Source organism: Leiobunum rupestre, chromosome 2 (genome assembly GCF_980474605.1).
Source record: "Leiobunum rupestre chromosome 2, qqLeiRupe1.1.hap1, whole genome shotgun sequence".
Taxonomy (NCBI): domain Eukaryota; kingdom Metazoa; phylum Arthropoda; class Arachnida; order Opiliones; family Sclerosomatidae; genus Leiobunum; species Leiobunum rupestre.
In genome coordinates this window covers 22,272,521-22,288,330 of record NC_143385.1, presented here as the reverse complement: position 1 = coordinate 22,288,330, position 15,810 = coordinate 22,272,521, and the positions used below count along the sequence as shown (strand labels likewise).

The 15,810-nt window shown below is 36.4% G+C and overlaps 1 protein-coding gene across 1 annotated transcript; it reads right to left on the bottom strand.

The window, feature by feature from the left end:
• Positions 1-4,414: 4,414 nt before the first annotated feature.
• Positions 4,415-10,920, bottom strand: LOC149956332 (uncharacterized). The gene is made up of 6 exons (XM_090164707.1): positions 10,756-10,920; positions 9,343-9,404; positions 8,326-8,418; positions 7,585-7,674; positions 6,247-6,271; positions 4,415-5,049 (listed from the first exon to the last, which is right to left on the bottom strand). Exons 1-6 carry the CDS (start codon positions 10,880-10,882, stop codon positions 5,045-5,047), a joined length of 402 nt encoding a protein of 133 aa, XP_090020833.1. The 5' UTR covers positions 10,883-10,920; the 3' UTR covers positions 4,415-5,044.
• Positions 10,921-15,810: the final 4,890 nt, after the last annotated feature.

Here is a 15,810-nt window from a genome sequence, read left to right as displayed (position 1 = left end):
CATTAGTTGAATTAGTCGCTTCAAAATATATCGCCAGTCAAACAGCAACTTGTAACTTTTCATCCATTAGGTTAAGATCGTAGTGAAGTAGCTGTTTACAGAATAATTACAGAACTATAGCCTCGACTATAGACTGTACTATGGCTTTAGTTTCAAGTTGACGTATTCTAAGTATTGGCGCTTAACGGCGCAGTGCACTAGATATGCTCAAGCGCTGGGGGCGCGCGGGGCCACCAAACTCCCATTCTGAAAAATGTGATAGGCCGTCTAAAACGCCACCTAGAGGACCGTACCAAAGACTATATACGCTTCGCTTACTAGATAGGCGTGTTCTAATGCTCAACTTGCATACCGATTGTGGCTCCATCTCGACGCTGGTCCAAATTTTCCCCGCGCTTCAGCTGTGTTACTAGTGGCGCCTCTAGCTGTGGGTCCAAATATTACTCTAGATTTTACAGTGCTTCAGAGGTTTTAACAGTTTTTTTACCTTAGCACTCCTGTCTAGTAGAATGTAGCGTTATATAGTCTTAAGACAGTACCAAGCTTTACGCATCAAGAATTGTCAAACCCGATATAAACCCAACAAAAATTAATCTAACCTAACCTAACCTAACCTAACCTAACCTAACCTTACCAAGAACTTTGACCACTTTAATACCTTTTTTGACGACTTAGAAACCCGCAATGCCATTAAAAGGTGTATTTTTTGTGGCAGGAACTAAAGTTAAATTGCACGATTTTGGAAAAGGTGTATTTTTTGTGGCAGGAACTTAAATTAAATTGCACGATTTTGGAAAAAGTGTCATTTTTTTGGGCACGCACTAAATTTAAATTGCAATATATCGTAAAAGGTGTATTTTGTGGCAGCCACTAAATTTAAATAGAAATATATTGAAAAAATGTCATTTTTTGTGGCAGGCACTAAGCAATATTCTTTGACAGGCATTCGCTTAGATTGTTAAATTTTGAAACTTTAAATTCTAAATAACACGAACAGACGCCAAAGTAAGCTGATACTAGTAAATAATAGTCTTGCTTGAGCCTGTGTTCTATAACAAATAAAGCAAACATTTTCTTAGCAACCAGAATAATTCTCTCAGCATTGCAGATACTTCATGTTTATGTTAGCCTACATTTTGAGAAGCTGGGGTGTGTATTTTGACTGAAGATAGATTCCCATCCGAATAAATCAACAAGTGATATTTTAACTGATAAAAACTTAATAATTATTGGTATTTACAGCGCGAACGGTAATTAAAAATACACCAGCAGCGCAGTTGAATGGTAAACAAAGTTATGTTAAAAATAATCTGCTAGAAGAAAACCTCTTTCAAGGTAAAAAGGCTTAATATAGAATATTTAAGTCGTGAGCAGCCGCGGAATTGAAAGACCTGTGCAAATGGAAACCGCACCATTGAAAAACGGGCGCAAATGATAAAACGCGCAAATAAAAACTATCTGCGCAAGTTGAAAACTGCGCATATGAAAAATGCGCAAATAAAAACTATCTGCGCAAGTTGAAAACTGCGCATATGAAAAATGCGCAAATGGAAAACGCGTTAATGGAAAACTGCGCAAATAGAAAACCGCAAAATTGCATATGCGGTAATGGGAACTGCGCAAATAGAAAACCGCGAAATTGTCCAGTTGGTCCATAACCGCCGTGGCACTGCCATGCTTAAACTAAAGACGCCTGTATCTTGCCTAAGGAGTTCCAAGGAATTCATCTGTGTTCAGCACAGCGAGGTATCGTCTTTTTACAAAAGAGGCGCTATCTTATCGCAGCGCAACGATTCAAGATAAACTATTTTTTAACTGTCGTTTTTTTGCTAATTAAAATATTCAATTATTAATAGTACTATATAAGGTTAAGCTATCTAATTCATTCACCAGTCAACCATGTAACGATCATTCAAGTTTATTCTATTGTTCAAATAAATGTTTTATTTTAAAATTTGTATCAAGAGTCCCGTCATTCCGAAAATCTTGAATTCACGCCTTCAATTTGGTCAATCGAGCCGGATGTTAGCAGCAGTTGAAGTTATGCCTCAACTGACGAGTCCAGCTTCTTTTTCGTGGGATACAAGATCATCGGAGGGACAGACGCCCACTCCGTCCTAGCGTTCGATCCCAGTCATGGATGCCCTACTCACGAAGCACCGGGCTTCATAAGTCTGGTTCCATTAGCAGATGCAGCGGTAATTCTGTACGATGAGAGAGTCAAGAAGCTAGCCGTCGACTTAGACTCCGTACAGGACCTCATTTACGTCAAATGTAAACCAGAGGATTTGGAGGCCCAAGTGGCGAAATATAACGGTCTCGTTAAAAGGATCGAGGACCTACAGGTCCTGCTGCAGATGGCCCGAAGTAAAAACACTGCAGCGGCAGCGAATATCCTGCCAGCCTTGTCTCCATCGTCAGATCTTCGTCTACCGCCGATCGATCTACCCAAGTTTGGAGGCAACCGGATTGAATGACTACCGTTTCACGACCTGTTTCTGGCCACAGTCCACAATAACGCAACGTTATCGGGAGCCCAGAAACTCCAATACCTCAAGAATGCCACGTATGGCGATTCGGGGCGTCTCGTCCATTCCTTGCAGTTGATGAATAGCAACTACGGTGAAGCTTGGGACATACTCAGTTCCAGATACCACAACGCGAGAGAGATCATAGACGCCCATATCAAGCGGCTTTTCGGACAACCAGCGATCAAAGAAACATCTCCATTCACCATTATTCAGCTGATCGGTACGACATCGGAGTGTCCCCGATCACTGAAGGTTCTTCAAGTTACAGTCCAGCATTGGGACGCGGTGCTGCTCCTTATCGTCAAGGAGAGGTTGGATACAGAATCACGGCACCAATGGGAGTTGACTCTATCGGGGACCACGCTTCCACAGTATCAAGAGCTTTCAAAGTTTTTGGAGAAACGCGCAAGGGCTTTGGACGCTTCCCAGGCTGCTACTGGCTGCTCAAAGACGAAAGAGTCATCACATGTACGGAAGCCAAAGACAGCAGCTCATCTAGCCACCAATGGCAAATGCGTATTCTGTGGTGAAAAGCACGCACCTTTCCAGTGCCCAGTGCTGATCGAAGCTTCAATCGACGAAAGGTGGGAGATGGTCAGAAGGCACTCACTGTGCTTCAACTGTCTACGGTCTCATCATCAGACGGGCGCCTGCATTCCGGTACATGCAGGCTTTGCAATTTCAAGCAAAACACGCTGCTGCACCGAGCTAATCAAGAGCCAACGAAGGAGGACGTCGAGGTTAAGGTACATATCATGAAGGACGTAGCCCGAGAGGATCGTAGCTCGACCAAGTCTGCTCAAGTACTGTTACCAACGGCAATCATCCAAGTCGAAGAAAGCTCTGGGCAATTTCGGCCGCTCCGGGCGCTGCTGGATTCGGCCTCATAATCCACCTTCATTACCGAGTGAGGCGTCCGTCAGTTGCAGCTGAAGCGTACACGGTATAGCGTCACCATCGGCGGTATTGGAGCTACCGGAATCGGAACTACAAGAGGCAGCGTGCGGCTGGAAGTCAGAACCGGTAAGGACACCATCTTGTCTGTAGAAGCTCTAATACTCAGCGCAGTCACTGGCGACCTACCAAACTACTCATTCAAAGCAAAACCGTGGCCTCATATCGAGCCCAGTGGACGTCCTACATGGAGCTGACGTTTACTTCGATGTGGTTGAGAGTGGGGACCGCCGTGCTCAAAAGGATTCACCGATTGCATTCAAAACCATTTTTGCTGGGCTATCGGAGGGCCGCTGGAACCAGATTGCGTTGACGCAACACCTGAAGCAGTCTAAGCCCACGTCTGTACATTGGACGAGCAAGTAGAAAAGTTTTGGGCGTTGGAGGAACTAAATACCAGAAGAACGCTGACCGCAGAAGAGAATCAGTGCGAGCAGGGAACGCTCTACCTGTTCTTGTCTATAAATGTCAGCAACTGACAAAAGTAGAAAATATTTGAAATTACAATAAATAAATTTGATGGAAAAGTAATCAATAACCAATTTCGTAGTTCGATTTAATGTAGAGCTCAATCAAAAAGAACTGTTTTTAGAGTGGCACAAAACGTTTGACAGGTTAAGCGGCGTTGCGTGAGAAGAATATATGACATCTGTTTTTTGTCCTTCCCTTGGTGGGGAACGTGGTCACTGATTTTTTAAACATTTTCGGGTTTCAGAACTGAAATTAGCTGCGGAGTCGGGGTATCGATTTTATTGGTCCTCAGGTGACGAAGTTGACAACAAACTGATTTAATTTTAACATTTTAATTTTTATAAAAATAAAATGAAATTAATCATTTACTAAATACAACGAAACTTCGGTTACGTAGGTTTGATTGAATGACGTTTAAGTATAAATTAATAAATAAATAAATATTCAATTGGAAATGATTAATAATACAATTTTGATTTTTAATTTAATAATATAAAATCCAAATAGATGTAAACATCTTAAATTACAAAAGGTCTTGCTTAAAAAATAGAATAATGCGAACAAAAGTGGATAATATATGCAAAAGGGTTCTTGAAAGATCACCATTAAAATATATACGTACGGTTAAATGCTGTAGAAAGTGCTTAATTGTTTTAGAGCTCTACCGGCATATGTTAGTAACGATCTGATTGGGGATGGAATTTTCTGACAAATTATGTAAAAAGACACATTTTGAAAATTTAAAGTGGAATTTTTTTAAGAAAGAAATAGTAAATTTATCAAAGCATATATTTCTAAATAAAATACGAAAGCTTCCAAGCTAATATAAAAACAAGAATTAAACTGCGGCATTGTTTTAAACCATGAACAATATTCTAAATGTGAAGCGAGAGTGTTGGAACTGATTCGATAATTACATTTTATTTTATTTTTATTTAAAACAATCCAGTTAATTTTTTTCAATTATATTCATGGTTTAGAGCCCTTATTCTATTAGTTTAACAAGATTTTCAACAATATCGTTTATTCAATATTTAAAATAAATGAAACTAAAGCCGGCATGAATGGTTGTCTTCAACGTCTTGCAGTTAACCTAGATATAGAGACAATGAAAACAATCGCATTATTATTATATTAAGAAGGTTAGTTGACTGTTGGAGAAACGATTTCTGCTTAAAATAAAGGACGTTAAATCTTCAGAAAATGGACAGTAAAATTCAAATTGTTTTGTCGGTTACAGCAAAAGGACGACCGTCGCTGTTGAACTTGAGAACGCTGTTAAAAACCGCAGCAATTGACAATCTTTCTTAAGATTGGGCCTTCTAATGGTGTGTTTTGGAAGTCTCGAGGGGAGAGCTGATTATTAGTGATTTTATTTGAGTAACATATATCTTTAAGGCCTTTTCGTGAAAATTTAAAAATGAGCTTAAGTAAATTAAATTGTCCTAATAATTTTAAATCAAAATTGCTCTTTGGCTTCAAAAATAAAAATAATGGAAATTGAAAATAGCTTATTTTCTAAATTATGGTGATATCTGGTTAGATGAAGTCGTGCTACGTTAGTTTAGAATAAAGTTGCGCTTACTTAAAGGTTACTGTAGTACCAAGTTGTTCTTACAAAAACTTTGAGAATTTTTTTGTTATTAATATTGGAACCGTGCGCAACGTTTTGTAAAACGTTCTCTGAAATGATTTGTTGATCTCAAATTTTATTTTGAAACTGAAAGCATTGTTATTAAGAAATATTCTGAAAATTCATTGGAATATGCTCTTGTGGCTTCGCCAATAAGTGAAGTAATTAGTTTCGAAGTACAGGACATTAATACAATACTAGATTTGCTTAATGAAGGATTTTATGCATAGTGCCATATCTCCTATAAGGAAAACAAAAATAACCATTTAGCTAGCTAACTATGATTAGATTTACATGGAAGTACTTTATAAGTGTTTGGAACATAACCTTTGCAATTGTTTAAACGAATAACAAATTATAAATATAATATGCAACTGCTTCCTCCAATATTATTAATTATATTACTAATATTGAAAGTTTCCGAGATTAACCAGAATTTCTGCGCAGTTCTGATGAGCCCCAGTTTTTGAAGAGAATGAGAGTGAATTGACACTTTCCATTCATAAAAAAATAAAACTATACGTGGGCAATTTTTTTTATAAGTTGAATTTATCTAGAATTGTTTTGTTAGAATTTTTATAGCTTTGCTAAAATTTAATTGTTGATTTTTTATTGAAATCGCTAACAGTGCTAATTAAAGGCGATGATTTCATTTACCTGACTTCAACTTTTCCAGGCAACCCTGAATAAAAATAAATTAAAATACAATTACTTTAAAATGATTAACATGAATTTATAAAGATAGATAAATTTCGAAACGTTTGGGCTCTTTTGGGCAAATGGCCAGAACGATATTATATTAATAACAATCAGCTAGGCTAATACCCAAGGCACCACCTTAGGCCTAAGTCATCATGCGACTTTTGAAGCCCTTAATTCAGGTGGCCGGGTAACAATGCGTAGGAAGGTGGTGGCAAGCCCTGCATGCCACGAGATCGAGCCAACAGCTCCCCACACTAACTATTACCGTTAACCTAGACAAGTTTTTATGGAAGGGGAAACCTAAGAACTCGGGGGAAAACCCCTTAAGCCAATGGCGAGAGAACTTGCAAACTCAACGCAGAAGGAGTTGTTCCGAGTTTTCACCCAGTGCCACAAGCTGGGATCGAACCCGGCTCCTCTTGCTTCGAGGCGAAAGTTCTAACTAGGAGCAACAAACACAAGGAGAACGCAGCAAGCCTTTAAACACGCTAACGAAGGGTTGTGTACGAATTTCATTGGACGAGCGTCACGAGCCTTTACGCTGAACACTTAACGCACGGGGGGAATACAATTTTCGAATCTTCCCCTTCCGACGGCAGCATGCGCTAAAGCGTCTAGCCAATGAAAAACGTACACAAGAAAATCCACGACTATTGACGGGTTGCGTTCTCCTTGTGTGGGGTTTTGTGTTTGTTGCTCCAAGGTGCTAACCACTCCGCCACCCCTCATTATTAAGAGAAACACCCTGAAAGACAAACATAATCGATTTAAAATAAATAGTTGATAATAATAAATTAAATTTTGAAACTCAAATAAACGTTATTGAGAAATTGAAAAAAAAAATAGTTTAAATTTCTTTTTCAGTTCAAAGTCTAATGGCTCGAAAAAGGTAAGCACCAAAATATAACTGAAATTCGTTCTGATTGCCATGAAAGCCATATCGTCTCAACTACGTTTGCTAATTTTATTATGTTTTTTTATTTTACCAGAAAATACTTAAGGCGTATCGATTTTGATCATAGTTTGATGTACTCGCTCGGTAATTGGTAAAAGTTATTTTTAATTATTTTGTATATTTCGAAATATTATTAATGTAGAATTTCTCAATTGTAAGTTATTACTTAATTTTTCCACTTGAAAGTTATTCTAACTGCCTTGAACTTGAACGATTAATGTCGCGCAGTATTAAAATTTTATTCTTCGTTCACTGTTTAAAAATTAATTTTCTAGATCTTCGTCCAAGGTATAAGGGGAACAAACTCAACCAATTATATTTTGACAAATTAACCTTACCTCTGCTGCTGAGCGAATGATTTTCAATTCTTCTGGAAATTCTTTTATTTGAGTCTTATAGTCGCTCAGCTCACATTCGAGGAGTTCTTTCTGTGAAGAGTTTGAAAGAAGAAGGTTTTTATGGTTAGCTTGTAAAAACAAGAATGTTTTTAAGTTTACAGAGAATATTTAGCACGCGTTCTTTCAACCAAGTGATTGACCACGCCTCTCTGCTTCTAATATTTCCCCAATTTTGCCGTTTATGGTCGGTGGCTTATGTTTTTTGCTGACTTTATAAACATTTGTATTGGAATTTATCTTGCATTATCAAAAGTAATGCGGAAGAATCAGCCATTGTTAAATTACGGAACGGGGTTTCCAATACAAATAAAGATAATGAATGTAGAATCACACTGAGCCATTCTCAGGGCTCAGTCACTTGACGAGATATGACAAAACCAACACTACACGTTTTCCAGTTAAATCCCAAGTACACTATTCAGAAATTCATAGCTCTACTTGGAATGCTGCAGAAAGCCAAAGCTGATATGTGGCCGTACTTTGGCTAATTTCGATGGCGATATTGATGTACAAAATGATTATAATAAAATAATCATTTCGACTTTTAAAATTGGAATTTCAGGAGCTCATCTTTAACTAATTGAAGGAGATAGCCAATGATATATTTGAAACACTATTAACAATGTAACTTTCTTCATTAAGCATTCAGGATTTCAGAGAGTTCTATCTTTAAAACGATACCTTCTTATCTGGTGTGTTCAGAGCTTTGCACAGTCCTTTATCATCCGTTTGGTATCCAATTCTATTTTTGCAGTTTAATGGTATTATAGCTCCCTGCATCAAAAGAGCTCGTATTAAATCATGGTTAGGATAGTGTTATTTTAAAGCGCATAAGCGTAACTGATAACCTATGAAAGAGACAGTTTTAATTATCCTGTCAAATTCTGTATTTGTGAATTTGCCATTGCAACTTTTCTCTTCAATTGAATGTTTATTGCAAGAAAATTTTTTTTTAACCAAATATCGGATGAAAATTATTTTCGTTCAACAACAAGTTTAGTTTTCATTTTTAAAAGATAATAAAATATTAACATTCAGCTAAGCTTACACCCAAGAAACCACAAAAACCTAAGTCGGGGTAATTTGCATTGGAGGGTGGTGGAAAGAACTTCATGCCACGGAGGCCAGTAGCTACCTACACGAACTATTATCGTTAACCGCAGTATGTTTTATAGAATGGGAAAAGTGAAGCCTTTACAAAAAATGTCTCAAGAACTCTTAAGAAAATCCAAGGGAGCTCGTAGTAGTCTATGGAGTTTTGAACGTTTGGAAATACTACCTTAAGAACTCTTTGGGAAGTTAAAAATAAGTTTTGTGAGAAATCGCTTTGGAATCTATTGTGAATCTATTTCTTAAGATTTTTGAGAAAAATGAAATGGAAATTTAGATAAATATAGGAAAAGCATTTGGTTTTACTTGCAAAATTAGTCTGAAGAACTCTTAGCATAAATAACGTAAAGTTGTGAAAGAACTTAAGTTTGATTATATTACTATTTCTTGAAAGACAAAGGCCCAATATTAAACTTTCTGAGACATAAGAAAAATGTCAAATCGAAATAGATGGTCAAATTTTTAACATTCCGCAAAACAAATCCAAATATATAGACGCATCTACTACTTTTTTTTAGATATAAATTTCCACCGATCACTTTTTAAAAGATAAATCCCGTAACGTCTGTTTTAAGTAAGCGTACTTACCTTGCCCGTGCCTCGTTTTCTGCTCATACAAGATACGAATGAAATCAATTTATCACTCGCTTCTGAAAAAGAACGCCAGTAAATATCTAAAGTACGAAAATAACCTGAGCAAAGCTGAGTCTAGTCGTTTACGGTTTGAGAAAAAGTAGCTAACAAACCGATTTTATTCGCCGCTATCGCTGATTTCTTTTAGCTTGTTCTAAAACAATACCATTGTTTGTCAACAAAAACGCGTTTCTTTCGCTTCGATATAATATTCATCGTTTAAAATACGCATTTGATAGGCTTCGCTATAAAGCATTATTTTCAAAAAGCGATATTTCTAGCACTCGTTTGAAAAATCCTCATTCAGTGAATAAAAATTACGAGTCGCTCGATTGGTTTCGTTTCAATGCTCGGGTGGCGATTACCAGACAAATTGATATTGACTTAAGGAACATATTGACCAATAATTTCACGTACGCCAATTCATCGAACAATAAGTTAAAACAAATGAAAAATATGGAACGTAGTTTGAATTTTAAATATGAACCTACGACGCCCAGACTGCAACGCGAACCAATATTTACAACCAATATGTACTACGTTTTGTCCAACTTTGACTACTGATACTTAACAAAGCGTGGGAGCTTAAGAAAATTGACTATGAAGAATTTTGGTCCTTAACAACATATTTTAATTTGAAATAAATCAGTAGAAAGGCATTTCCAATTGAAGAAGTGCAATTTCTTGGACTTGGTATAAAAAGTTGATTTGGAAATAATTTCACTTTAAAACAACTTCAGAACCACCTCCTTTTAGAGAGATTGCATTTTAACTTTGAGAAGAATATGAAGCTAACTTATACTTTAGCTACTATGAAAAACAGATGTTGAAATTTACAGTAGAAATATTTTGACAATATTTTTACGCACTTTTATTAAAAACAAAGAAGAGTTTTTAATTTTCAGTGAAGCGTAACTATATCCGTGGTTCTACGGTAGAACGCTCACCTGTCGTTCAAGAGGGCTCGGGTTCGAATCCCGGGCGATTAAAATTATACTACACCTAATGACAAAAAGAGGGCGCTTTTGGAAAAACCTTTTCCCTGACTCTAAGAAACTGGGTACGCAGTGATTACGCTTTCCCCCGAAAATGCGAAAATTTGCAGCCCGGACAGACCCACAGACAGACACGGTGATTGTAATACCCCTCCAGGGTACAAAGTACCCTCGGAGAGGTAAAAACTGAAATCAATAACTCTATATGTTAACAAAAATGAAGTCAGATAACAAAATTGTTAAATGCCAACCGTGATTTAATTAAATTTGAGGTAAAGGTGAAAGATTTCAAACCACTTGGTATTGGTAATTTCATTAATTTGCTACTTATTTACGGAAATTTCAGGAAAGTAATAGTTTAAAAGAATCTTACCGCAATAGGCTTGCGATATGGCTTCCAGATCTTCGTCATATTCGTGTCCTTCTTCATCTGCTAAATTCACTTGGCCTAGAGACAGTAAAATCAACAGCAAAAGACATTTGTAACGATATGGCGGCATTTTATTTTCTAAATGATTTTTACGAGCACGGAAGCGAAGTTTTTATACATTCGAATGTTCCCTTACGAATATATCATTTGCGGTTTAAAGGCTGTTTACTCACTTTAATTAATATGCTATTGTTATAGAACACAACAATTCGTCCAACATTTAAGCCGTTAGAGCTATAAAATATATTACAAACAGCTGTTTTTGTTTTGAAAAAGAGGAACTAATTCACAAAGGAAGAAGAAAAACACGTGTTTTTCCGGGTATTGTTCAGTAATCCTCTATTAATAAAGAGCAACTAGCGTAACATTTGTAATAAAATTAAAATATTTATAAATAACTTTTCCAAAAAGGGTTACAGTGCATTAACACTCTTAAAAGAAACGGTTTTCAAATAGTATATTCAGGGTCTTAAATATATATAAAAAACATTCTTGAAAGTTAGTTAATATATACACTCTTAAGTGTTTTTGTTTCAAATTTGAATCTGGGTATATAGGGTGTCATGGCGTAAATAATGCGATATAACAACGGGTTTAATTTAATTGAGCTTGTCCAATTTAATTGAGCTTGCCCAATATAATTGGGTTTGGGCAATCATAATTAAATTGGGCAGTCACAATTAAATTGGTCAATCACAATTAAATTGGTCAATCACAATTCAATTGGGCAATCACAATTCAATTGGGCAATCACAATTCAATTGGGCAATCACAATTCAATTTGACTATTTAATTGAGTTTGTTCTATTTTATTCAGTTTTCGTATTAAATTGAGTTTGTCCTATTTAATTGAGTTTGTCCAATTTAATGGTGTTTAGTCTTTGTATGCCATTTTCAGGCATTGGTATTATATGAATAACATGCCATAACGTATTCATTTCAGTATCACAAATAACCGCTCGGCCACGAAACCGAAAAGTTACTGTAGAAAATTTAAGATTGTAAATTAGCTTCAATTTTTGGGACAATCGAATTGAAAATTGCGTAGTTCTTCTCAGAGTCGACGTTATTAAATACGAAACCAAAACTTTTTATATTTCTGTTTGATCAACTCCTTTCTAACGGTCTATCCGTTGTGTTTTTCCATTTCCGGACCCAATGACCTTGGCTTCTATAAAGATTACACTCGGCAATACTAATTTTATAGAATTTTCGACACACAAAATTTTCTAAAAATGTAAAACCCTCCTCTCTTGTTTAGCAATTGTTAACATCATCCGCGTAGTTGGTCGTTGTTAAGATGTCATATAAAAAAAGATATCTGCTCAGGTATTGTAAACTGTACGCCTGAAGAGGGGTTCCGACCCGAAAGCTATCGTGTTAACGTGTATTTTTAACCATAAAATAAAAATTGTAAAACCATGAAGTATCCATTGCGTAATATTTAAATTTTATTTCAGGTATTTTAGTTCAACTCATAAGTGGGATAATGTAAAGACAAGATTTACTGTGCGGTGAAAAGGTACATATCTTAAAAAAAATAAACATTTACAATTCAGTCCAACATACTCGAGTATCAAAAAAGAGCTAACGCGATCAATGCTTCTTTTTTTCTGATCCAGAGACACAATAGCCAATTGCCTATTTGTGTCTTTAAACTACTTTATACAATCTCTAATCACACTAGGATTATATGCAATTTTTAATTAGCTATTGAACATGATTGATCTTCTTGTAAAATCTGCGATATTATTTATCAGTCTCAAAACGAAAACGTTCGCAATAATTTTTAAAACCCAATTTTGGAGATTAATGCCACGCCAGTTATTGAGAACTGTGTTGTCGTTTTCTTTAAACAAGGGTGTGATTATTCTTCTTTAAAAAGATTTTGAATATTAAATATAAAATGTATTAAGCACCTCAAAAAGAATCGTTCCAAGTATCGGCCAAAAGATTGTATAAAATTTAAAATCCATCACGTATGGAAATTTATAGTTTTTCATAAAATTTAAAGATATTAAAAATTCAGGTTTTGGATAATTGTTGTTTTAAATTTTTCACTATCGGCTTGATTTAATTGAGGAAGAATTGATTCATGTTTTAGTTGATTTGAAACATTAAAATTAACGTGTTAAAACGTTCTTGATAATAGAAATTGGAATCATTTAAAATTTAGATCGCGTCTGTTCTAAGTAATCCAGCTCTTTTCTGGTTTTAAGTTATTAACACTTTTTTGGGTTTGATAGAACGTGACTTTGCATTTTGGATAATCTCAAGTTCTACTTCTGAAGTGGTACGGACGTCATCAACAACAGATTTTAGTAACGAGCCACGCAGATATTTTTTCTACGACTTAATGGTGGATATCAACGAATTCAAGGAATAACTAAAGCCCTTATAAAAGCACTCCTCTATAATAAAAATACTACGTCTTCTGTGAAAAAATAACTCTACACTATAAAAAAAGGGTATTAAAAAGGTGTAAAAGGGTTCCACATAAGAAAGTTATCCCTTTTGAGTGCTAAAAATTAACCAAAAAAGTTTGAAAAGGGAATCGCCAATAGTTCCATAACTTTTTAAATCCGGTTTGTTTTCAGCAATACCTCTAAGGGCATAAAATAGCCGTTTTTGGGCATGATAAACCTTTTCAAGACCTTCACCCTTAAGTGGTGAAGAGGGAATCGAAAGATAAAACCTATATTTTTCAGACCTTTTATTCTATACTGAAAATGTTACGCCTTTTTTACCCCTTTGTATCCATTTTACTTTTTCTTTTCCCCTCTAGCTGTGGGGTCTGATTTAACTTAAATTATTAAATTAAACGCGCATTTATTAGCTTCATTGTTTATACTAATAACTACATTCCTTTTCGAATCCACGCGCACCAAATTAGTTTTAACAATATTGAAATAATTTAGATCAATCAAAATTTCAGTTGCAGTTTCCGGTGAACGCTAATGAGGAAGATTTTAGATTTAATCTTCGAGAACCGTTACTATGAAGAAAAAGAAAAAGTAAACAAAAAAACTCGATAACCCAACGTTTCTTTAGAGCCTCAACTGGGTAAAGATGGCACCTCGTTGAATTTCAGAAATTTTATCTACACTGTACATTACGCTCCTCGGTGTGTTAAATATATCTTGCATAAGGTATTAAATCTTGAATAAAATTATACTTACACTATACAAAAGTCCCGCTGAGCATATATCAGAAATGATATAACTCCCCCCCCCCCCCCCCCCCCCCGCGAAAAAGTAATCGGGGCCCCGTTTTTACACACAATCCTAGGGATTTGTGTGTATTAATTTCACGAACAGTGTAGACGATGCCAACGTGTCACGCATATTTCTTCAACAGTTAGGGCTAGAAAAGCCAATGATATCTCGTTGGAATGTACATACATCGGCATCGATAGCCTTTCTTTAATTTTTGAAATCGGAGCCCTAGAAGTTGGGCATTTGCCCAAATTACTATTTTCGGTGGTTTCGCTTTGTGCGGTAGATATTTTAATTAAAATTAAGTCCGATAACGTTAAAAAATATTTTTGGTTAGGTTAGGAATCCGCAGACATATCTCAATAGGTTATATCAAAAATATTAAATTTAAGTATAGTTTTCCGTGTAATTTAAGGGACCCCAATTTTCGTGGTTTTATATTTTCGGCTAAGAGTCTACCTAATGTTCCTTAATTTAAGTCCGATATTCATGAAAGTTATATTTTTGAATAGCTGAGGTTTCAACGTAACCTTAATTGGTAATTACATTGCTTAATTTTAATTCTAAATAAGGTTTTTGGGGCAGCGTATACGGACCCCCGCAACTTCCGACATTGTAAATCCGCGTGTTTATAGAGGTCTAGCCGGGAGTTTTATCTCTGGCGTTTCTCAAGGCCATTCGCACGTACGACCAGAAGCAATGAATAAGTTCGACACTGATCGAATGCGGATTTGTGGCTTTCAACGTATGACCAGAAGTAACAAATAAGTGTGACACTGATCGAATGCGGGTTTGTTGCTATCAGGGTGTAACCATAAGTAAGAAATAAGCGTGACACTGATCGAATGCGGATTTGTGGCTTTCAACGTATGACCAGAAGTAACAAAGAAGTGTGACACTGATCGAATGCGGGTTTGTTGCTATCAGGGTACAACCCGAAGTAAGAAATAAGCGTGACACTGATCGAATGCGGATTTGTGGCTTTCAACGTATGACCAGAAGTAACAAATAAGTGTGACACTGATCTAATGCGGGTTTGTTGCTATCAGGGTATAACCCGAAGTAAGAAATAAGCGTGACACTGATCGAATGCGGATTTGTGGCTTTCAACGTATGACCAGAAGTAACAAATAAGTGTGACACTGATCGAATGCGGGTTTGTTGCTATCAGGGTGTAACCATAAGTAAGAAATAAGCGTGACACTGATCGAATGCGGATTTGTGGCTTTCAACGTATGACCAGAAGTAACAAAGAAGTGTGACACTGATCGAATGCGGGTTTGTTGCTATCAGGGTACAACCCGAAGTAAGAAATAAGCGTGACACTGATCGAATGCGGATTTGTGGCTTTCAACGTATGACCAGAAGTAACAAATAAGTGTGACACTGATCGAATGCGGGTTTGTTGCTATCAGGGTATAACCCGAAGTAAGAAATAAGCGTGACACTGATCGAATGCGGATTTGTGGCTTTCAACGTATGACCAGAAGTAACAAATAAGTGTGACACTGATCGAATGCGGGTTTGTTGCTATCAGGGTATAACCAGAAGTAAGAAATAAGCGTGACACTGATCGAATGCGGATTTGTGGCTTTCAACGTATAACCAGAAGTAAGAAATAAGCGTGACACTGATCGAATGCGGGTTTGTTGCTATCAGGGTATAACCCGAAGTAAGAAATAAGCGTGACACTGATCGAATGCGGATTTGTGGCTTTCAACGTATGACCAGAAGTAACAAATAAGTGTGACACTGATCGAATGCGGGTTTGTTGCTATCAGGG